This window comes from Pyrus communis, chromosome 1 (assembly GCF_963583255.1).
Source record: "Pyrus communis chromosome 1, drPyrComm1.1, whole genome shotgun sequence".
Lineage (NCBI taxonomy): Eukaryota > Viridiplantae > Streptophyta > Magnoliopsida > Rosales > Rosaceae > Pyrus > Pyrus communis.
This window is the reverse complement of record NC_084803.1, coordinates 8,924,510-8,949,235: the sequence shown is the minus strand read 5'-3', so window position 1 is coordinate 8,949,235 and position 24,726 is coordinate 8,924,510. Positions and strand designations below refer to the sequence as shown.

The 24,726-nt window shown below is 37.5% G+C and overlaps 2 protein-coding genes and 1 long non-coding RNA gene across 5 annotated transcripts; 2 read left to right on the top strand and 1 right to left on the bottom strand.

Annotated features, from left to right (window-relative positions):
- Nucleotides 1-9,142: 9,142 nt before the first annotated feature.
- On the top strand, nucleotides 9,143-10,095 carry LOC137717461 (uncharacterized). Of its 2 annotated transcripts, none has more exons than XR_011065775.1 (2): nucleotides 9,143-9,649; nucleotides 10,003-10,095. It is a non-coding gene; the product is annotated as an uncharacterized lncRNA (long non-coding RNA). The 2 variants fall into 2 exon arrangements; XR_011065774.1 differs by having other exon boundaries at nucleotides 9,143-9,748.
- Nucleotides 10,096-11,097: 1,002 nt separating this feature from the next.
- LOC137717446 (ankyrin repeat protein SKIP35-like) lies at nucleotides 11,098-16,343 on the bottom strand. Of its 2 annotated transcripts, none has more exons than XM_068456827.1 (4): nucleotides 16,208-16,343; nucleotides 14,691-16,047; nucleotides 13,689-14,121; nucleotides 11,098-12,206 (listed from the first exon to the last, which is right to left on the bottom strand). In XM_068456827.1, the coding sequence occupies exons 2-4, from the start codon at nucleotides 15,329-15,331 to the stop codon at nucleotides 11,409-11,411; spliced, it is 1,872 nt and encodes a 623-aa protein (XP_068312928.1). In that variant the 5' UTR covers nucleotides 15,332-16,047; nucleotides 16,208-16,343; the 3' UTR covers nucleotides 11,098-11,408. The 2 variants fall into 2 exon arrangements, with proteins under 2 accessions (XP_068312928.1, XP_068312936.1); XM_068456835.1 differs by lacking the exon at nucleotides 16,208-16,343 and having other exon boundaries at nucleotides 14,691-15,532; nucleotides 15,864-16,198.
- A 2,938-nt stretch (nucleotides 16,344-19,281) lies between these two features.
- On the top strand, nucleotides 19,282-23,611 carry LOC137731056 (guanosine nucleotide diphosphate dissociation inhibitor 2). The gene is made up of 13 exons (XM_068470124.1): nucleotides 19,282-19,531; nucleotides 20,164-20,226; nucleotides 20,342-20,425; nucleotides 20,546-20,653; nucleotides 20,776-20,948; nucleotides 21,168-21,279; nucleotides 21,390-21,470; nucleotides 21,558-21,620; nucleotides 21,738-21,839; nucleotides 22,052-22,176; nucleotides 22,720-22,930; nucleotides 23,018-23,092; nucleotides 23,296-23,611. The coding sequence occupies exons 1-13, from the start codon at nucleotides 19,445-19,447 to the stop codon at nucleotides 23,344-23,346; spliced, it is 1,335 nt and encodes a 444-aa protein (XP_068326225.1). The 5' UTR covers nucleotides 19,282-19,444; the 3' UTR covers nucleotides 23,347-23,611.
- Nucleotides 23,612-24,726: the final 1,115 nt, after the last annotated feature.

Sequence of the window (24,726 nt, the reverse complement as noted above, 5' to 3'; positions counted from 1 at the left end):
GGATGATCAAAATGATTGATGATAAAAAATTACTTTTACCGATTCTAAATTTGAAAATTTTATTTGAACTTATATAACCTATTTCTACACTCAACTTAACTTTAAATATGAAATGTTTTTTTACCTTATTGCATTATTACCATTAAGTACAAGATAAAATTAATAATAAAATGAAATTTATCAATAAACCCACACCTAAATTAAACCTTACCATCATGTAATGTTTATCCTACGTTGGCTAAAACCCTACGTTGATCCTACATTGAAATGCTTTTTTTTTTTCGTTTGATTTCTATTTATTATAGAATATAGAGTTGGGAATATGAGTTTTTGAGTTTCAATTTACGGCCATCAACACTGAAAGTTGAGAAGATTGGTTTGGGGGGTTTAGGTTTCGTTGTGTAGGTCGTGGTGAAGCCTCACCTTGGACTCAAAACTCTGTTCTTGGTTGAATATTTCAAAGGAAAAAAAGTGGTTTCCCAACTTGAGAATGACGTGAGTGTTCCTAACGATAAGTCACCTCTAAGTATAACACATCATCTCCACAGTAGATGACACGCCCGACCCTGATATTCACCAAACAATAGGGTAAGCACATACTGGCTGACACCCGAAAGTGACAAAGTCGTATTAGGATGCATGAGAACTAAGAACAATTAACCGACATAAATAAAACTTTTAAATTTAATTATAATAAATATGCATTTGTGGAACGTGTTCATAGCATACAACTAAATCGAGACACTAAAAAGGAATAATATAACATTGAATGAACAAGGAGATGGATCCTACACCGAGAGGACACGAAGATGCAGATGTGAGAATGCCTTGATGCCGGGATTGTACGCCTAGAATCTAAGTCTTGAAGGGGGGCAAAACAAAGTATGAGTGAACCAAGTTTATATATGAGTAATACTAAAACAGTTACTCATCAACGTATTAACCCCCAAAATTTATGAAAACTCAATAGTATAATATGTAATAGGTTTTTCAAAAAACCTAGCATGCCATAAAACCTTTGCATAAAACATATATCGTATATAATATGCTTAGTAGTGTTATCATAATCGACCGAAGCCACTACATCACCCGACTGATGCCAAATATAAATATCTTCAGGCCGAAGCCATCTACAAACGCCCGGTCGAAGCCAAATAAAAATATCTTCCGGCCGAAGTCATATATAAGTATTTTCTGGCCGAAGCCACCTATAAACGCCCAGTCGAAGCCAAAAATAAATATCTTCTAGTTGAAGCCACCAACCTACGCCCGCCCCGAAGCCAAATATAAATATCTTCTTGCCGAAGCCACCTATAAACGCCCAGTCGAAGCCAAAAATAAATATCTTCCAGTTGAAGCCACCAACCTACACCCAGCCAAAGCCATATATATATATATATATCATTCGACTGTATGCAAGACTATTCACCCGTAGGCAGGACTATTCGCTCATAGGCAGTATCATTGAATAATCACTAAGCAAACACATAAGAACATTAACATAATATTTCTAATATATATATATATGTATATATATATATATATATCTCAAATTGGAGCTCAATAACTAAAACGTCATATCATAAAACCACGTTCATAAGTATGTATATAGTCATCAATCATATATACCACAAAGAACGTAAAGCTGATAAAGCATGATAATATAACATAAAGTGTAAATCCAATTTACTCATAAACATTTCATAAAATGTAACAATTAAACCATGTTTTTCATGTATGCATTTCTAATAGTAAAATCATGCATTTTAGAAGGGGTGCACTCACAACTATTTCACCATTGAAGAGCCATGCAAACAAAAGAGAATGGAAACGCCATGCACAATTGCACCTAAGCACATAAAGTTACCAATTAATAAAACTATAATAAAACGGTTGAATTTCGGGAAACGGATGTCAAAAAACATAAGAGGGACCCCGGGTACCCCCACGTGTTGACACGGGGTGGCAGCCTGGATGGCTACGCATTGATTTGGGTGGCCGGAAAGTTAGCCAGAAAAGTCATCGGCACCGCTGTAGACGACGCAGCGCACAATACTTTCGGTGGAGGCATGTGTGCTCCACACGCAGGCCAAGGTAGACGCTCATGCGCGCCCACACACGACCTGGGTTCTGGGTTAGCCAGGAGCTTGGGTTGGGCCGCAAGGTCGGGCCTGGGCAACAAGTTATAGGCTAGAGTTTATGGCGGGTTACATGGCCCAAAGGATCTGGGTTGGGGTTATTAGGTCAGGTCGATCCGGTTTCAGGCCAAGGTTTGGCCGCTTTCTAGGCAACATTTCAAACGCTCATAACTTATTCGATACTCAACCAAATCAAGTGATTCAAAAACCAAAGTTGTAGTACACAATGAAATGAAGAGAATGGCACATTTCATGATGGCTAACTCGCCGTGGTTTGGCCGAAAAACGCGTCGAAAGTGGCGGTGCTCGTAGGAAAACTGGGAAAAGCTACTTAGAGCTATTTTTTGTTATTAACACGTATGCACAACTTAAAACAAGCTTCGATCTAACCTTAAAACACATCCCAAGGGTTTGAGGGAACTTACCAACGTTGGAAAAGTCACGAAACACGTCAGAGTCCGACGGGGAAGACGGTGAATAGTGACTCCGTCACTTTTGGGGTTCCACAAAGGTTTACCTGGGTTTCTCGAGATCCCTACGTCTAGTGGGAAGGGTTGTTGTTGTTGTTAAGCTTGGGGATGAGGAGGAGCATGCGTTGCAGATAAGAGAGAGGGTTCGAGGAGTGCTTAAGAGAAAGACAGAAAGTGATGGAGAGAGAAAGAGCGAGAGAGAGTTTTACACGGGAAGGAGGAAGGAGAAAGCAGTGGGCCAGGGAACAAAATCAAGGGTGGGCCCCCTTGGGCACACCAATTAAGACCAAAAGCAATTTTTAAAATAAATATCCCAAACTTAGTAAAATTACAAAAATGCCCTTTCATTTCGTAAATTCTGAGATGGGTAGAGTTTGGCAAGCTCATCCTCCACCGCTACGGGCCACACAAATTGTCCATCACCATTCTCTACACCTATGGCAACTTTGTCAATACCCCCTAGCATTCTCGCCTAACTGCCTATTGCCGCATATCACAATATCTGCATAGAAAGAAAAGTTATTATTAGTTTATTTTCTATGGTGTTTTGAGTATAGACATCCGAAAGCATGTACTTTATGCTTATGCAAATACAATCATGGGGACATAGATATCAAGAAAGTATATAGAAGATTCATAAACAAGTAGAAACTTCACCACATTATTCAATTGGGATTTTATTTTTTAAATGGGTCTAAAGATAAATTCATATTTTGAATTGGGTTTGTAAGGGTAATTTAAGTATAAAATTGGGTTTAAATAGATATTAATTCTTTTATTAAAAATAATATAAATGTAGAGAATAAGTTAAATGTAGAACGAGGCTAAGTGGATTCAAATAAAAATTTTCTTTTAAATTTTAAAAAGGAATTATGTAAATTTCAAAAATAACTTTGACTACAAATCCTAGTAATAATTCGTTAGTTCTATTCACAGTCCGACAGTCCCATCGCACCCCCTAACTTATCCTATATATCTTTGATTCATGCACTTGCCTACCACCATTGGTCCTCGTGTTTTTTATTTTTTTTATTTTTTTTTTGGTTATGGTAGTGGTCGGTGTTGTGAATTTGATAATTTCCTTGACTTGCCTAATTTGCTGCTGCTGGTGGTGCGGTGGAGAACGAATGGGGTTGCCGTGCCGGAGTTGATGGAGAGCGCGGAAAGTGCAAATAATTCAATCTTTTCAAAATTCAAATATTAAGGAAAAAAAAAAAAAAACAGACAAGACTCAGAGGAGGGCATGGCAAAACCAATAGGATCTTTTTCGGATTTTTTTTTTGTGAGAATCTTGGAATTCGGGAATTGTTTCTGTTCATCGTGTATCGTACGATTAGTTTTTGTAAAGTACTGGTTGTGTTTAATTTTAAATAAACATATTTAAAATAATTTCTGACCGCACGATGTACGATGAACATGCATGATTCATAAATTCCTAGGATCCACACAAAGAGGATCCGGATTCATGGCAAAAAGGCTAAGAAAAGGGTTGTATTGTACCTGTACAAGGAAGGAAATCTGTCTCTTATAGAGGAGAAATTTTTCCAGAAGTCTGGAATTCAAGCAGATACTCTATGTTTAATAAATAAGATAGAGAAACACGAAAAAAATATATTTTCTTCATTTATATTATGATATGTGGAGCATCCATGAAATACCCGGTCTTAGAAAAATTTCTTTTCAAATAGATTCTCAAGTATGGGATAGGATGTCTAGCGGTGCAATGTAATAATACAATGCTATGCTTGAAGGTTGCCTATATGACACACAATGTTTACAACAACAATTGAGGTTAGTAGAATTTTTATTTTTTTTGCTACCTGTGATTGTAATAAGAAAGCATAATTAGTGGCTTCTTTTGTTTCGAGTGAGGATTGCCTTCATAGATGAGACCCTTTGAAACCAGAATGGTTGTTCCGTATTTTGACCTTTGATGAAGTCACTTCCATTTGAATTTATTTAAAACTTCCATCCTTTGAAAAAATAAAAATGGGATGGGATGCGATGGGATCATGGGATCATGGGAATTACACAATTTACACAATTCAGGGAAAGAAAATTGCATTACATTTTCAAATTACACGTTGTATAATATTTAATTAATTAATTGTTAGTTGGATAAAAGATGCATTGAGTTGGGTAGTGAAGGTCCACATCACACATGCATGCCCATATGCCATCATCATGATTCATGCGTATTCTGCTGGCTTGGCTGCATATCAAATCTATCTCCCACTATTACACACATGCATACACTCGGACGGTGTTTAGGATTAGACTAGGATTAGATTAAATTAAATTATTTACCAAATTCATTGTAGATTGAATAAAAAATAAGGGCTAATTGTATAAATAATCATGTAATAATAGGGAAGTTAAAAGGTCGTTCCTGTGGTAAAAAAAATATAGGATTTAAACCTTTGTGGTAAACTCCATTAGAATTTAAGCATAAAAACTAAATTTTCATTAGTTCTCCGTTAGCCCCGTTAGCCATGGTTCCACCCTCAACAACTAAGCATCCTCTGCGGGCCCCAGTTGCGAAGCAGCCAGCGAATCTGGATGCTCGTCGGATCCTCTTTACGAGGATCTCGAGGATTCGTGAATCATATCCGTTCATCATACATCGTACGGTCAGAAATCATTTTAAATATTTTTATTTAAAATTAAATACAAACAGTACCTAACAAAAACTGATTGTACGATGTACGATAAACGTACACGATTTACAAATCCCCATGACCATCGCCAAAAAAATCCGAAGTGGGCAGCCAACCTTATCTTTTTTGAAATTCTTAGTTTTATGTATAGAAGAAAACGGTAAAAAACTCATTCTACACTCCTCACAAGTTGTATTTCTTTCCCAAAATAGAAAATTTGGAGTGTAAAATGAGATTTTTGAAGTGCTAATAACAATTCCTTTTTTTTAATAGAGAAAAAATGGACGAATTTATCAAATCAGTGCTGGAAGACTTTGATTCATTGTTGCTCTCATATAAGATTGTTGGAATTCAAGCTTGTTCTTGGGATTGAGCTAGTAAGCTTTTGGAAGAACATTGTTGAGAAACTGTTTGAAGAGGTTGCACTATGTAACCCCTTTACCTTAAAAAAAAAGCAGTTTAAGGGAGAAAATCATGAAAATTTTGATTTTGAACTTAATTCCCAACTGATTTTACTACAGGAGTTTAAATCTGAATTTTTTTTTTATCATATGGGCTATTTTCGGAATATATATCACCACAAGATTCATTTATCCAATTAGGCCAAAAAATAAATGTCAAACTTCAAATTTTGTCGAAGTTAGAAGAGATAAATTTTCTACATGACTATTTCATCTTTTTCTATAAATTTTGTCGAAGTTAGAAGAGATAAATTTTCTACACAACTAATTCGTCTTTTTCTATCTTCAACTTTGATAACTTTGAAATTTCAATAGACGTGTTATAAAAAATTTAGGAAACTAACGAAAAGTTCAAAAAAACTTTAGTTTTAATAATAAAAAAAAAGATAAATAAAATGTAGTGAATTGTACTAGAAAAATGCAAAAATATGATTTTTTGTTAAAAATGAACAGTAACAGAAGTGTAAACTTCTAATTAAATACACGTTGAATCTAATGTGTCATCCACAACTATTAACACCAATTGCGCCATAGAAGTAGAATGCATTGCACAGTTGGCATTTCTCATGTCCGCTTGATGCCACTGCATATTTGTCCATTTTTTAACTCTAGTGAACATAACAAATGTTTATTTTTGAAAACGTTAAGTAGTTATTTTGAATGTCTTAAAAGGTATAATCAATTTCAACTCACCTTTAAAAATTAGGTAGTTACATGAACTTCATCCTTTATTTATTTATTTATGGGCTTCCATTTCTGGTTTTCATTTTTCTTAAATTTTTCTTTAATTTGTTGTAAACTTCTAATTTAAATGTAAATTCTAGATTAGATTTGATTCTAGTTATCATTTTCTATATGGATTTGTATTTCTTGAAGGAAAATGATTCCTTATCTCTCTTGTTAAGACACTGCATAAAGAGAATAATACATATTCTTCTACACGACCTTACAAATACAATTCTCCCTCTGTGCCGCCGGCCCCATATTCTTGTTTTGTTCTCATTTTTGCGTTGTTTGGATTTTGACTTTTAAGAAAAGAGGGCATTACTTGTTTTGCAATGAACCAAGTGGATTTTTGTCTCATTATATATTATTCGAATCGAGCCAGTTAAAAGTAGAAAGAGTTGCGGATTAATATTGTTATGCTGTGGGCGGTCTCCGTGGGTTTTGTTAATTTTGAGATGGTTTCGTGTCGTCTGCCCAAAACAAAACTAGAATAATAGAATTAATTAATTAATTAATATTGATTGGATCTCTAATCACTTGGTTAACGGACGGACGGGGACAAATCAACTTTATAAAAGTTTCCTTGATCCGGAAAAAATAAAGTTTCTTGATAACGAATTTGAATCTTTAATCATTCATTTTATTTAATTGACGGAGGAGGGTTCTTCTTCATTTTAGTCTCATCTCTTTTCATTTCATTTTCTCATAAATTGTTCTTTATCTTATTATCTTTATAAAAAAATCAATATAAGATATTAACGTGATTAAACCGTAACTGTTCAAATAAAAAGAGAAAGAAGATAAGAGAGATTAGAAAATGAGATAATTATCCTCCTTAATCGACATGCTAGGATTTTGATTTGGTGATCAGATGAAATATGTGCTGTCTGATTGACTAAAAAAGGAGAATACCATGGGGACGGAGGGGCACACTGACTGGACCCAATTGCAATTTTTAAATGCAACCAAGACTCAGGATCTTCGTAACTAGTATTTCTATTTAGTGATGTTCCTATTTACTTGTAAGTGAGAAATTTTAGGTTTAATTTTCGTCAAAAACAAATTTGGATCACATTAATACTAGTCCATTATGAGGCTTAGCTCACTTTTCCTACCTCTTTAAAATGGATAATATCGTTTGTTAAAAAAATAAACAAAAAATATATATAAAAAAAGGGGGTAAATTACACTTTCATACCTCATGTTTGGAGTCTATTTTAATTCCTTACAAAATCTTGAAAACATTTCATGTTTATACCTTAAGTACTATTTTATTTCAAAATAATACATCCGTTACATTTTTCATTCCTTGATCTGTTAAATGCTGATGTGGCTGCCACATATATGCCACGCGGCTGCCAAATGTTTGACACGTGGCAAACAAAAATTAATTTTTTAATTTTTTTAAAAACCTTAATCTTCTAAATATAAATAATAATTATAAAAATTAAAAAAAACTGAAATAAACCACCCCCGTCAACCCCCCAAACCAAAACCCAGAAACCCAATAACCTCCCCCCCTAAAACCAGAAACCCATAAAGAACCCCCACCCGCCCGCGACCCTCCTTGCGCACCCCCCAACCCGTGACCCTCCCTCCCTTTGCACCCACCCTCTTCCCTTCTCTACACACCCCCCACTCCTTAAATCCACACCCATTCCACGAACCCGGTGATGGCGAGACGGGATTTGGGTTTTTTTTTTTTCCTGGGTTGCAGGGAAGATGAAGATGGGGGAGATGGGTTTGGGAGTTGCGGGGAGAAGAGAGGAGGATGAGGGGGATAAGATTGGGGGGGGGGGGGGAGGAACTAGGTTTTGGGATTTTTTTTTTCCTCATTCCTCCCTCTTCTTCTTCTTGCTGCTGCTGGAGGTTCCCTCTTCTTCTTCTTGCTGCTGCTGGAGGTTTTTGGGTTAGGGATAGGGATTTGGGTCGCTGGGGGGAGGGGTGAGGGGTGAGGGATAGTGGGTTTAATTATTATTTTTTTTTTCATTTTTTTTTGGAGAAAATTCAGGTTTTTTTAAAATAAATAAAAAGTTATTTTATTTGTCATGTGGCAGACATTTGGAAGCAACGTGGCATATATGTGGCAGTCACGTCAGCATTTAACGGATCAATAGATGAAAAATGTAACAGATGTATTATTTTGAAATAAAATAGCACTTAAGATATAAAAGTGCAATATTTTGAAGATGTTGTAAGGAATTGAAATAGATCACAAACCTAAGTTACGAAAGTATCTCAAGACATCCATACAGGGAATGGAATGATTCCATACTTGACCATCACAGTTTTGCTATTTGCATAGAAAATGAACGAGCTGGTTTTGAAAATACTTTTAAAAAATAATTAAAAGTAATTTTGATGAAAATATTTTTAAAATTAATCTTTAATAAAAATATAAATAAATCATGAAAAAAATATTTGAAGTGTTTTCGGCAACAAACGCATGATAGTTTTTGTAAAAAGTAATTCAAGTATTTTGAAACTTAAAAATACTTTTAATTATTTTAAAAACATTATTAAAGAAGAGCTTAATGAATGAATACAGTCAACTCGTAGCATCATTTCCAGTCATTTAAAAAATATTTTTGAAGACCTTAACGGTTGACAAGACCCGGCTCATCCTCATCTAAAAGGGGTGAATTACATTGCAAGTTTTAAAAGTAGATGCGGAACGGGTTGGCCTTTTTTTAGAAAGAGAAGGAAAGAGAGAGAGAGAAGAATAGAGGGGGGAGGCCAGGGGTGAAGTACCTCGGGGAACCCAGCCTGATTTTCCAAAACTAGCAACTTGCATGTCAGCAAAGAGTGGCCCACTTGTCAATGCGTACAGTCCAATTCACTGAACCAAACCTCTCTCTCTCTCTCTCTTTCTCTCTCTAGAAAATCATAAAACAAAGCAACAAACATCAGGAAGGGGCAAGGGAGAATAAGGATAGCAGCAAGGAAAGGGCAAGGGATACAGAGAATTGAATACCGAGAGTCACCAACATATACAGATGCAGTGCATCAAAATTCATTTCGTTTCCTTGAGCAGCTTTATCCTTTTCTTTTTATTCTAACACCAACACCCCAAGACATTGTTCATCCAGTCCAACCCAACCCAACCCAACCCGATCCAACCGACCCATCTTCTTCTTATTTTAATTTCTGAGAGTCAACAACTCTGTTTCTTGCTGCTGCTGCTGCTGCTGCTATTTGTATGAAGCTTAATTTGATTTCGTTTCCGCATGCATGCCCTCAGCCTCTCTAATTTATGTTCTTCATTTCCTTATTTCATTCATCCCCTCTGATCAGAAGTAAGCGATTTCATTGTTTACCTTTCTTTTTCGGAGGGGAGGGGAAATGATTGATTGATTCTTGTTACTGAGCGTGTTATCGGATTTTGATTTTGATTTCAAATTGAGATTCTTCTCTTCTGTATTCTGTTGGATTATTAGGGACGACGTCTCATGATTTATCGGTTTCTTTGTTTCTTTGTGCATTGCCTTGCATTCAAAGACTTGAAGGAATGATCAAACTAATCCTATCCTTTTTTTCTTGCCATTTCCAGCAGTATCTCAAGGAAAGGCTGAGCGTGTTATTGTCCAAGTTGAGATCCTCCCGGGACAGCACGAAGCGAGTGAACCAGCTCGACGGAATTGTCGCCTGCATTCTGCATTGCATTGCATTGCTTGCCTCTCGTTGACATTACAGTTGGAAGAGATTTTAGGGAGATAATTAGGTCTGTTTGACAGATAATTTCCTTCTGTTCTGTGCTGTGATTTTATCTGTGGGGGACCAACGCATCGCTAAATGAATTTTGATGTTCCTGAAGCAGATCGCCCAAGACTAGTACTGCCACAGGATTTATTCATTTGCCAGATCGCTCGTCAACAAGTTGCGCCATGGAGGAGATGAAAACAAAAAATGTTTCCGGTGCCCAAACCCTAGAGCCCTCCCAAGCGGATCAAGGGCTGAAGGTAGAGTATTATCATCAGATTCAGAGACAAGGGAAGGCAATAGAATACCGGCGAACCCTATCTCACGGTAGAGGGAGTGGCATAAGACTGCTGCCGGCCAGCTACTTTAGCATGGAGTCGTTGCTTTTGCTTGTATGCCTCACAGCGACTCTGCTCATCCTTCCTTTGATGGTTCCGCCGCTACCTCCCCCGCCTTTCATGCTGCTGCTGCTTCCCATTGGCATTCTGGGCGTGCTTATGATCTTGGCTTTCATGCCGTCGAATGTGAGGGATTTAACTTATACATACGTCTAGCTAAGTAAAATCGTTTGTCTCGAAGACTTAGGATCTTCACTGTCATCATACATTTTTTGTACTAAACTCAGATGTTCAATACAAGAAACAACACTCGTTTTTATTTCTTTTTTCTTCTTGTTTAGCCGATCACTCAATGCAACTTTTGCAATTCCATCCTTATTGAATATTGAGGGCGAGCCTTCGCATAACGTAAAGGTTGTATTTTTGTGACCAAAATTTCACAGCGTATGAGTCGTGAAAACTACCCTTTTGCAAAATAAAGATAACGTAAGTAAAAACAACTTATTTTCAAAGCAAGGTCTTCTGGAATATCACATCTGTACTTTTCAATTGGGTTTGAATTACTTTCGATAAAGAATAATTATAATGTAGGGAAGGCGAACTAAGACTTGCAATTCAATTCAGTGTTTTTGTCTGTGGCTGGCCGGCCGGCTCTCTTATGGAATATCACATGGTTTCTTTGTCTTAAATGATAGAACAACAACATGCGCATTCAGAAATGTATGCGTCATGTAGACAGTAAACGAACTAAATTACAAGGCAACAACATATGACGGATTGAAAATTGACAAGCCTTGGCTTTGTCACCTGACCCCATCTCTGAACTGTTATTATAATCCATTACAAATTGATCAAACAGCCTCGGACAGGGGGAAACCAAGTCCCCGAATGTCTACGTGCAACATCTTGCTGCACAGTGCTAGGCAGATCGAGTGAAAAATGGAGGAAGATGATGCTCCAGAACAGCCAATAGCTCTTTGCACTGGCCCGCCCCTTCTAAGACTCCACCGCCAAGCCGGCTAACAGCTTCAACAAGCTGTCCTCTCAGCCTTTGTGACAACAAACAGCCACCCGCCCTCACGCACTCCCTATACAGTGGCAGGTAACCAATCGCTATCCCTAGAGGGGTTGGAAGATCTCTTAAGCAGATAGGAGATTCACCCCATTTTAAAATCCTCAAAATGTTTATGTAGTGTTCTTGTCCTTGTCTTATTCCATCCAAGAAAGCTTCCTGAGACCAGTGCACACGAAGAAAAGCCTTTAACTCGGGAGCTACACCCTCATCATCAGACAGAGCAATACTGTTGGCAACAGCATAAGTGGCTGCAGGATCACCTAAGAAGTCGGAATGGAGAAGAAATGCAACACCATCAAGAGAACCACCACTTCGTTCACCAGCAGCCTTCACAATTTCAATGCTGAGTGCAGCAAGGACATGATGAGGAACATGAGGAAGGAGATAGGCAGCAACGTCAACTTGGCTGCTAGAAGTTGCAGCAGTGAGAGCAAGGCAGAGCTCCATGTCTCGGCAGCCCCTTTTCACAAACCACTCAACAACCTGCATACAGCCCCTCTCAGCAGCTCTCATTAGAGGGCCCAAGAAAGCTATCGCATTTCCCTCTTCGACAAGACATTCCATAGTACCAATCTTGCAGTAGTGAGAAGCAAAACCCAAAGCCAGGTCAACATCAACATCCAAACTGTTCCTTTGGGCAATCTACCAACACAAAACCAATATGCCAAACAAAAATGAGACAAAAGATGCCACACAAACCATACATCATGAAAGCAAAACTTGGATCACGATCGCTTCTCACAATTCTTCTAGTGTATATACATAAGCAAATCATATCATCAAGTATGCATAACAGAATGAAAAATGTCAATGTCAGGCTGTCTGCAAAAATATTGATATTCCAGATTTACAGAAATATTAGGAAAAAGAGCAATGCTAGGAACAATACTTGGCATTTTGTGGGCCGAACTAGCGTCCAGTGACTTTGTAAAAGTAAAATGGATAATCTGATTGCTAAGTGGAATTGACATTATACCCTCGTTGTTTTGTTTTCTCCAACTCTTTTTCTTCCTCTTCTTCCTCCATAAGTTCTGAAGAAAGATTAAAGCTTTAAGCTTGAAATTTAATTCCCAGCAACACCAAATGCAACATGGGAAACAGCGGGAGTAGAGACTCCTACAGTTTCTACGGTGACGGAGCGTACCGACCTCACTCAATTCAGGCACGCCCGCGTCCATGTCATGCAGGGGTGCACGGTGGCGGTGAGATGGGTAGGGAGTTGCCGCTGCAAATATGTACAGTCTGGGAGATTTTGGGCTGAGATGGTGCCCGAAGGGTCGGAGACTGGTGGTTTTGATGGAAACAGCATCCCGGCGGCTGCCGTTGCCTTTATTCTACTCCCGCTCTGCTTCCCATTCCTGATTTGGTGTTGGATAAATTTTTCTTTGGGATTATCTTTCTTCAAGGCTTACTGACACTCCGATTAGAAGATACGATTACAAGACAGAGGTTCAGGGCCGAAGGGGTAGATGAAGACCGAGGAAGACTTTGGAAGGGACTCTAAGAAAAGGCTTAAGAGTACTTGGATCTAATAAAAGACGTGGCACAGAACCGAGCGCAATGGGGTTCTAGGATTCATACAGCCAACCCCACGTAGTGGGAAAAGGCTTTGTTGTTGTTGTTGTTGATTATCTTTCTTCAAATCTGGGAATGGTTTGGTCTTTTTTTCTCAGAAAACAGAAAACAAGGATTTGATTTGATTGAATGAAGAAGAACGAGGAGGAACAATAAGGGTATAAAAGTCAATTCCTTTTTTAGCAATCAGAAGGCACATTTTACTTTCACAAAATCGTTGCCCACATGCCCCGCCCACAAAGACCGACTGACACAGCAACTGAGGCATCGGTTGCTCCCAGCATTGCTCTAGTAAAAAAATAAGAAAGGATGGAAACTTTAACACATAAAAGAACAGTATTCAAAAGTTTAGGAAATGTTAAACAAACAATAATGCAACCATTTAACATGCAAGGGGAAAACAATGTGCACCAATCAATATACAAAAGCATCTTGCAATGACAATTCAAAAGAATGAAGGTTATATTTGTATAACTATAGCAATAATTATAGTTCTTCCTAATTCTTATTTAGGTTTAGTAAAATAATGTACGATCATATTGAAGTCACCTGCAACAAGATGCGCACAAGCTCAGTACTCCCAAAACGAGAGGCTTCAAGGAAGCACTGATTGACATTGTCTGCGCCCCCCTCCACCAACATACCCAGCAAACCTTGAATTGCAGTTGCCGAGATCCCAGATGCCCAGCCAGAGTCGAATGAACTAGAGAAGAGAGTTAGGGGAAAGCAAGCAGCATCAAAGGCCTCAGTGAAGTCCTTCCCAGAAAGCTGGTTACCAGCAAGATCTATGAATGCCTTAAATGCTGATAACTGGAGTTGGATCTCAACCGATGAGCTATTGTTAACTTTATCCTTATTACCTTGAGAGCGAGAATGAAAGCCTATACATTTCAGAGCCCATTCAGTAAACTTTTGAACCTTAGCAGCAGCTTCTGCCTTCAAGACCTCATCTCCATTGCATTCCTGGAGGCGCTCATGCAACCTACAAAAAATAAGAGGGGTAACCAATAAAGCAATGGTGCACCAATTCCAGGATAAAGTGGAAATAGATGGGCAACGTGCTCAGCAGACACAATAAACAATACCGCACTGCACTGTCGTAGTTCAAATAAAATAAATAAAAGGAGGGAACATCCAAGGATTTCAAGGAATGAAATTTGATGCATCTTAAGCTCAAGTGGGGCACTTCCTAACCCACCAAGCTTTCTACTTACTCATGGTGTTGGCCAAACGACAAATTCTAATTAGTGTAACACCCAGGTTTTCTACATGTATGTTCATAAAAAGATTTCCTGGTATCATATGAACTGACATGGAAAGACTACATAAAATCAACCTGAGCTTGCTCACTTCATTAAAGAACTAGATTAATTTTATTCTACCTTGTAACTTGTAAAGATTTCCTGGTTTCAAATATTTAAAGATGAGTACTCATTAACTATAGAAGATACAATAAAAACATATATGTTATTACATCAAATTTAATCTTATCAGCAATATGTTAAACTAAATAATATTTCCCCACGAACGCTGAAAAGCAGTAAACCTTACCTTTGGGCCATTACTGCGACTGTATCTGCAAGACTCATTGTACGGCTCTGACAAGCAGAAACACACGAAGCAAGAAATGAAGTACGCAAGGCAGCTCTCGTGAAGTCATACGCACCATTGACAATGATCTTCTTAATTAATTCTGTTATCCCATAAAGCTCTTCGTGAGTGCTCAAGAACCATATTGAGTCCAGAGTGATGCACAAAGCATCATTCAGGGTTTGCGGATCAGCTACCAGGATCAAATTCTCAGCAGCTTCCCAATCATGGGAACTAACAGCACCCTGAAACATGCGACCCAACTCAATCCTATCTTGTCTACTGAGTTTCTTCTCTTGCCCAACTTTATCCTTCCTCTCCGGATTGAAGTCTACCACATCAACCCGAGATTTGAGTTTCTTGGCACTACAACTACAACTGGAGGGCATTCTTGACTCCTTCCTGACAAGAGGTCCTTCTCTAGAGAATACCACATTACTTCCCTCACCTTTGTCTGATGCAAAACCTTGAATTCCATTCTTTGAAATATCAATCCCATACTCTTCAGTTTCCATGTCGATATATATGGGGTCTTCGGAATTAGTCTCATTCACCACAATACAACCATCATTACCCTCAAGAGGTGCCATCCCCTTTTCCATCCTCACCCACTGTAGTGTATAGGCTATGCTATCCCCCACCTCCCCCCAATTTTCCGTAACTCAATAGTAAGATTAAAAGGGGAAGGGAAAGAACAATCTCCAACCAGATAATCACACAAATTGCCCAAACAGCACCATCAAACAGCTTAAAGTAGTAACAACAAATAGCGGAAGAAACCAATTGCTCGCCAGTGGCGATTCCTGTTCCAACAAAACCAAACGGTTAATTCACGAGCTGGTTACAAAATTGCATTCTCCTTTTCTCTTTCTCCTCCGCCTTGGATGATTGCTCCTCTCGGAGTCATGCAAACGAATCGAAAATCGAAGTCATCCCCAACAGGCAACAGGCAGTGAAATTAAAACCAGCCCTCAATTCTCAAATTCCTATGCATGTTGGTGGAAAAAGAGAATCCAAAACAAGCAAACCAGAGAGACAAGTTCAAATCTGGCGACCATACCAGTCAAATACCAAATGCTTTTTATTTTTACATAGAGAGAGAGAGAGAGAGAGCAGATTAAGCTTAAGCGATACCTGATGAACCCACCAGTACGGGCCCCACCAACGCCGGTAAGACCCTACCTTATCAGTTAATGCCTGAACTGAAAAGCAGTGTCCAGCTGAGAGGATCCTGTCTTTCACGGAAGACAGTCGCAGTTACACAACACCGGAAAACCCTAGAACGGAAACCAATCAAGGATCGAGAAGATAACCATCCCTAGAGCACCAACCACAATCTTTCCATCACCCATTTAACAAATTTATAAAAACTGGAGAGAATTCGTTGTGGAAATGAGAAAATAAAGGGAATGAAGCAGTAATAAAATGGAAAATGAGGGCATAAATAGTAACAGCTCAATAAAGAGTGAAGAACAAACCTCAGATTAATTGTGGTGGAGAGGAGGAGAGAATGACTCGTCACAGACCAAACCCCTGTCGTGTTTATTCATTTTCTATTCTATTTTAATTTCTTTGTCGGAAAGGAATCATCCTCGGATCGCTTTCTCCCAATTCATCTAGTCTGAGAATTTGAACCATTCAAAAATAATCTAACAGTTACAAATAAAGGTTCATTTTAACAATGATAATAATTTTAGCTATTTGCTCATTTTTCAATAGCTCCCGAACTTGATGGATTAGGAGAAAATGATCTAGAGAGGATTCCTCTCCTTCTTTGTCTATGAAATTATCACAGGGATTTTTTTTTTTTCATTTGCTTTTATGACAAATGTTCCCCAAAGTTAGTCTAATTCATTATTTTGATCCCTCACGTTTCAAGCGAACGAAGTCGTCCCTAATTTGTGTGATGCACGATATTTTCAAGTTTAACGGCATAGACTACATTGATGTGTATACGTAAACTTCTAAAACAATTTTGATTTGAAATATTAAGGACCAAATTAATCTGTTAGCAAAATATCATGAATCATGTGTGATAAAAACACATATACAACACAAATTGGATAATAGAAACTAAAGTGACATGCGAAGTTAAATTTTAAAAAATGACTTTAACAATTTAAAACGTGAAGAACCAAACTGATAAGTTAACCAAACTTCAATGACTATTGATATAAAACTTTTTGTACATATACAAGCAATATCCTACACATAAAAAATTGTATTTTAAATTGGATTGTGCTATTCACACATTCATTCTTACTTCTTTCACACTCTTGTTAACTTTTGTTCATTAATCATCTTTAATTCATTTGATTCTACAGTAAAAATTTGAAAAAAGTGTGCTGAGAAGTAAAAAATTAGTGAATGAGCACTATCTTTAAATTAAGCTAAGTTACATAAACGAATATATAAGCTCAGAAGCATAAGTGCATTAGCCCCACATATGCTTCATATAATTTAGATTAATGGCTTATTTGAGATTATTACACTTCTCTTTTTGTCAATAAAAAACCATTTTTACTCATAAGTATTTATGATAAATATAATTTTCTTAGAAAAATGTTTTTTTTAACAAGTAATATAATATACACTATAAGGTTAAAGAGTAGGTTAAGCCTCATAAAGGCTAGCAATAATATGATTTTATTTCGTCATAGTGAAAATTGAATGTAAAACATTTCACCTTCAAATAAAGAAAAATCTCATTAAATCGTAAGTGACTTTTACTAAAAAATGTTGGACATGTTTAAAAGTGGGGTAAAGTACAAAAAATTACCTCAACTATGGGTCAAATGACACTTGACAATGTCATACCTCATCGTACGAATTTGTGTCAATGTTATACCTTCCGTTAGCTTGCCCGTTTATTTCTCAGTTAAATGCTGATGTGACTTGATCTGTAACCCATTTTTATTAAAAAAATTATTAAAAACAAAAAAAATCATTTAATATTATTTAAATAATAAAATAATAATAAAACAGTACATAAAAATAAAAATAAAAAACCTCTCCTTTCGTGCATCTCGCTCTCTCTCTTCCCCATCATCTTCCTGCAACCCATAAAAGAAGAAGGAGAAAGAAGAAGAAGAGAGAAAAAAAAAAAAAAAAAAAAACCAAACCAAACCAAACCCAGTTCATCCCCCCTCCACCCACCACAAACCCAACCCCCTGCAACCTAGAAAGGAGAAGGAAGAAGAAGGAAACAAAAAAAAAAAAAAAAAAAAAACAACAATGGGAAACCCAATTCGTCCCCCCAGAAGAAGAAGAAGAAGAAGAAGAAGAAGAAGAAGCGGGAAGCAGAAGAAGAGAGAAGGAAAAAAAAAAAAAAGAAAAAAAAAAAACAACGGCAAACCCGTCCCCTCCACCCACCCAACCTGCAGAAGAAGAAGAAGAAGAAGAAGAGGGCAGCAGAAGAAGAGAGAAGGAAAAAAAAAAAAAAACAACGGGAAACCCTTCACCCACCCACCCAACCTGCAGAAGAAGAAGAAGAGGGAAGAAAAAAAAAAAAAAAAAACCCAGTTCGTCCGCCCCCCTTGCACCCACACTCTCCCCTCCACACCCATTCCCCCACCCCACCCCCCGCGCCCCCCCCCCCCCAACCCATTTTCTCCTCGCCCAGGAGAATGGGGTTTTTTTTGGGTTTTTTTTTTTTTTTTTTGGGGTTGTAGGTAGTGGGTGTGAGGTTGGGTGCAGAGGGTGGGATGCGAAGGTGGGGAGGTTGGGTGTGTGGGTGTGGGGAGAAAAGGGGGTGAGGAGCAGGGAAAACAAATTGGTCTTTTTTTTTTTTTTTTTTTTTCTCTTCTGTTTTTCTGGGTTGCAGTTGCAGAAAGGGGAAGAAGATGAAGGTGGGGAGAAGGGAGAGAGGGGGGAAGGGATGAATTGATGTTGTTTTTTTTTTTAATTTTTAATAACTTTTCTTTATTATTTTAATATTTAAATAATATTAAATGATTTTTTTTTTTAATAAAAATGGGTCCCGGATCAAGCCACGTCAGCATTTAATTGAGAAATAAACGGCCAAGCTAACGGAAGATATAACATTGACACAAATTCGTAAGATGATGTATGACATTGTCAATTTTAAAAGATGAGGTATGAAAGTGTCATTTGACCTATAGTTGAGGTAGTTTTTTGTACTTTACCCTTAAAAGTGTTTTTGAATAAGGACAAGGATATCCTCTTTGTCGGAATCCAAAAGATGAATCAATCGTGTCCGTTCATCGTACATCGTGTGATCAGTTTTCATTAGATAATATTTATAATTAATTTTAAATTTTAAATAATTTATAACCGTACGATATACGATAAACGAACACGATTAATTAATCATCTGGATTCTCACAAAAAGGGTCGGAGAGGATTCTATTCCTTCTAATAAATCACTAAACGCATCCAAATCCAGAATATAGAGAATAAAAAAAATCGTTTCAAGCTTTTCCTAATTGACACACAAAGCATCTTGTACACTACGGGTGTCAAAAGGAAAATAAAATAAATAAATACAGGAAAAGTAGGAGTGGTAGTATATATACCCCTATTAGTTAGCGCAGTGCAAAAGACATAGATAGACCTGCGTGAGGAAGTGAGAAGAGAGAGGTGAGACCAAAACCCTAGAATTCTGTGATCTGCGTTGAGATCATACGATTGGATAGGAGGAGCGACTCACTCACTGACCGATTGACCGAGCCAGCGAGCGAGCGAGGGAGGAGGAAATGGATGATGAGTATGACGTCATAGTGTTGGGAACGGGTCTGAAAGAATGCATCCTCAGCGGTCTTCTCTCCGTTGACGGCCTCAAGGTCTCTTCTTCCACCGCTCTCAACTCCCCTACTCTTTCTACTGCTATTTCTTCTTTTCTAATTTTTTTTTTCAATTTTGATGTCAAATCTCAATCTCATCACCATTGATTTGTATGATTTGATTTGATTTGATGTGTATGAGTGATTGATTAGCCAATTGGGCCGACGAGATCTATTCGCAGTTGTAATCGCACGGATCTAGCTTCAATCGCCGTCTTTTCAATTTTCATTTCGCCGTTTTTTGTTTAATTGGATGTTATGTTTGATTCATTTCATCTAAATGCATCAACTATTTTTTTATCTCAACACATCAACTTACTATCAATTATTAGACCATAACGAAAAATTAAGTAAACAAAAAAAAAAAAGAAGAAAATCTTACTAGTAGTTTACTATTCTGTGTATTTGAGTTCCTGATTGTGCTTGCGAACACGTCAAATCTATTGTTAATGGATCCTATTTGTTTCAAATCTCTCTTAACGTGCTTTCTTTGCTTTTAAATGGATCAAAGTGTATGGCACGATTGTAATCATTTAATATCAATGTTTGGTATATTTGTCGTTTCTTTATTATCTGTTGAATGTGACGAGTGTGGATCGAAACACGGTTGATACTTGTATTTTGTGAACCAGGTTCTGCACATGGATCGGAACGATTATTATGGTGGAGAGTGTGCATCACTTAATCTTGTCCAGGTCCCCTTCTGCCACATATCCTGTCTACGTTAAAGTCCTCCTGCCCACTCGTTTGGTCTCTCGAACTTTATACTGTGTTATTTGTTTTGATCTCTAAATTATCATTATCTTGCAGCTATGGAAGAGGTTCAGGGGAGATGATAAGCCCCCAGCACACTTGGGATCTAGTAGGGATTATAATGTGGACATGGTCCCTAAGGTATGTTTGTGTCCTTGTGTTTTGCCTTGTTTTTGGCTCACTAGTATTTTTTTCGTTAGTTTATATATATATATATGTGTTTTCATGTTTTCCTAATTTGTTGCATTTTACTTTGTCTAGTTTATGATGGCCAATGGCACTCTAGTGCGTGTCCTCATTCACACAGATGTCACCAAGTATTTGTACTTCAAAGCTGTGGATGGCAGTTTTGTCTATAATAAAGGAAAGGTAGTTCTGCTAACTCATTGGAAAACTGCATTTAGTAACTACACACACTAAGACACTCACACACGGTCCTGTTAAAAATTTGATCTTAAACCTTATGAGTGGGATCTCAATTGTTGCAACAGGTTCACAAGGTTCCAGCAACTGACATGGAGGCACTTAAGTCTCCACTCATGGGTCTGTTTGAAAAGCGCCGTGCACGCAAGTTCTTCATATATGTTCAAGATTATAATGAAACTGATCCCAAAACACATGATGGAATGGACTTAACAAGAGTGACAACTAGAGATTTGATCGCGTAAGTGCTACGGCATTAACCTTTTTGCAAGTGAACTCTATAATCATTATAAGAAGACTCGTAATTTGCGTTCTTGATGGTCTCATTTGTACCAATGATTTGCCTCAGTTTTCTGTTGTATATGGTTAATCTGTGTAGAAGCGAAAGGTGGTCTTGTTTCGATAATGTAACAACCTGAGAACATTTGTTTATATTTTTGTGTGGTTGATGTTTTGACAGAAAATATGGTCTTGATGACAACACTGTTGACTTCATTGGGCATGCTTTGGCACTGCATAGGGACGATCGCTACCTGAATGAGCCTGCTCTAGATACTGTGAAGAGAATGAAGGTAAATAGCGGTTGGGGTTCATAGATGGTATTTATATGTCTTGTTTTTAAATTCTCACGTATTAAAATTCATTTTGTAATGCACTTGAGTTTAACGTGGTTGTGTCATAGCTTTATGCGGAGTCCCTTGCACGTTTTCAAGGAGGATCACCATACATATATCCTCTGTATGGATTAGGAGAGCTTCCTCAGGTATCTTTCTTTCTATTTAATTACATTATTGTAATTCATCTCAAAGTTGGTAAAGATATTCATTTTCTTTTGTGGCGCTTCATTTAGGCATTTGCACGACTTAGTGCAGTTTATGGTGGGACTTATATGTTGAATAAGCCTGAGTGCAAGGTAATCCTTACACATTTTCTTGGTTTTAACACTCTTTTGTTTTGCATTAGTTTTTTCTACTCTATATTCTATGTGTTTAGTTCCTGTCTTGACAGTGAGTTTGATGCATAATGCCAGGTAGAGTTCAATGAGGAAGGGAAAGTTGTCGGTGTCACATCTGAAGGGGAAACTGCTAAGTGCAAAAAAGTTGTCTGTGATCCGTCTTACTTGCCTAACAAGGTAAACCTTTCTGAGTACAGTATTTGAAGGTGTTGGGATGGTAATATTAGTTTTCTGTTCATCTTATGCCTTACTAGTATGCATATGGTTGTTTTTATTTATAGGTCCTCAAGGGACATAAAATCTTCTCTGTTCTTCTCTATCATGCTTGAAGGGTGAAGAAAAATGTTTATTCCCCCATACGTTACTGAAATTTTATTGCATATTGACAGGTTAGGAAGGTTGGTAAGGTTGCAAGGGCTATTGCCATCATGAGCCACCCAATTCCAAACACAAATGAATCTCACTCAGTGCAGGTTATCCTGCCACAGAAGCAGCTGGGTCGCAGATCAGATATGTGAGTTCTCCTTTGTTTTGTTTATGACAAGTATTTATGTTGCAATGGATGCCCCTTGCCTATTTGAGAAGGTCCTATGTAACTGTTGCTTTAGAACAAAACAATCCCATGACTAGCTTGTCTTATGGCATGGCAAAGAAATGGGTTTTCTTTAATAGGAAGAAAGAAATGGTAAATAGTTTATATGCATACAATGTCAAATAAACCACAATTTTTTAAATATCTGTTGTGTAATTGGATATGCAATGTTATATCCTGTGGGCGTTGTAGTCAGTTATCTATTCATTCTCTCACTGTTGGAAGGGTTTCGTGGTAACACTTGTGTGATGCATGATTAATAATCGTACTACCATTTCTACCCCAAACTATTACTAAAAGGGGAAAACAGTGGTATGTAGATCAGGCCTCTGGGGCACTCGCGTATGCTGTAAGCAAATGGCTTGTTGGTGGATAGTTATTCATCCCGAGTTATCTATGTTTCTCTTTTGTTGTATTTTTCTATTACTTGAGGCTAAGTCTTGTGGTGCTTTATTGACTGAACAGGTATCTTTTCTGTTGTTCCTACTCTCACAATGTTGCTCCAAAGGGAAAATTTATTGCATTTGTCTCAACAGACGCAGAGACTGATCATCCCGAGACTGAGCTAAGGCCAGGGCTTGACCTTTTAGGGCCTGTTGATGAGATATTTTTTGAGATGTATGACAGATATGAGCCGGTTAATGAACCCACTCTGGACAATTGCTTTATATCAACCGTAAGTTGTATTCAAGCCTTGATCTCTACTGGGCACTCTTTAATATGATTTATGCACACTTGACAAAAGGCTTCTTATGTTTCACAGAGTTATGATGCCACGACACACTTTGAGTCCACTGTCATGGATGTGCTCAACATGTATACCTTAATAACGGGGAAGGTAAGAAGTACAATTTTATGCATCGCCCAATCGGTTTTGTTCTATTGTTTTCCATTTCATGTCATCCTTAAAGTCGATGGACATTTTCATCAGTCAAAGTTCACAAACTAGTGCGACTAACTTGCCTTTGATTCTTTTTACTGTTTCAAAGAATCATGTCTCTCGTATAAGGTTTAACCAAATTACGCGAAATGTTTGAGCAGGTTCTTGACCTCAGTGTGGACCTAAGTGCTGCTAGTGCTGCAGAAGAATGAGTGGTAAAGCTACCTGTGGTGGCACACCAAACTGGTTAAGTTACCTTACCGGTGGCTGTGGTAATCCGCAGATTATGAGTTTTCACTCGATTTAAATCGTAGACTTGATATGTCATATAATGTCGTTCTAAATGTACTTTGAAGTTTCAAACGTCGTTTCAAAGACAAACTGTACTGTAAAACATGTTATTTTCAGGTTGCGAGTATGTGTGGAAGCATATAAACAGAATTAAAATTTATCAGAGAACTATTTATTTCAAGTTAATGATGTGTGCGATATGCTAGCCCTTCTGTAAGCTTTATTTTACACCGGAGGAATTGATCAATTTTTTCAGAGGTTACGTGTTACAAGAAAATTCAAATAAGCCATAGATCAGGGAGCAACTGCTGCTAGGCTCTAATGTCGTTTTGGTTTAAGTGATCGCAACTGTCTATTCTTTTACGCCCCATCTTGGATACGATCTCAATGTTTTGATTAAGCTCTAAACGATCCATTAGATAGGTATTGGTAGGGAAGAACTAGAAAAAAATTAGGCCGTGGAATAACGACGAATTTTATTTTTGTTTATTTAAGGAAATTGTTATCGGTATTTTAACAAATTTATTTTGCATTGTAAATTTTTATACTTAGGATGAAAAATATATGTGAAAAGTACAGAATGAGATTTTTAGTATGCTAATTTTTTAAATATGGTTATGTAATATTAATTACTGTTGGGGCGCAAATTTAGGGAGAGAAGAGTTTAAGGAATTTTGTACTCGATAGTTCTCATGTTTTGTGAATTTATTTATAGTGATCATGATGCGGTTGACGTGCCCTATAATGAGTACAATTCAATTTAAAAGATTTAGGAGATCTCAGCATACATAACCTTACTGAGTTTTACATACCACACATGTGCTAATTTTAAATACAACACTTTATTTGACTGTGTAAATACTCAAGTAGATAGCATATCAACTCCTCATAAATAATGTAAAAACAGTTGATGAAGTCGTCTCGTCTCGTTGACACAAAGGCGAGCCTCAATAGGAGTTGCATGTAGAGATAAGTGGCACACGTTAAGTCTGGTATCTAGTTGACACCAAATTCGAGATGTGATGGCCATCACCGATTAGATGACATAGACATGACATGCATAAGGACAAAATTAAAGTTGTCAATGGATGTAAATCAACCAAATATTCAACAAAACTTCCCCTAAAATAGAGAGAAATTTGAAATAGAACACTGGCAAGTAACCACATTTAATTCAACACATTTCTGAAGGGCCACACCAAATGAATCTCAGACCCTCTATTACATGCATGATTAGGTTCGCAACGTAGTTACTAGTTTGCAAATTCTAAGGATAGTGCAGAATACTAATAACTCTAGAG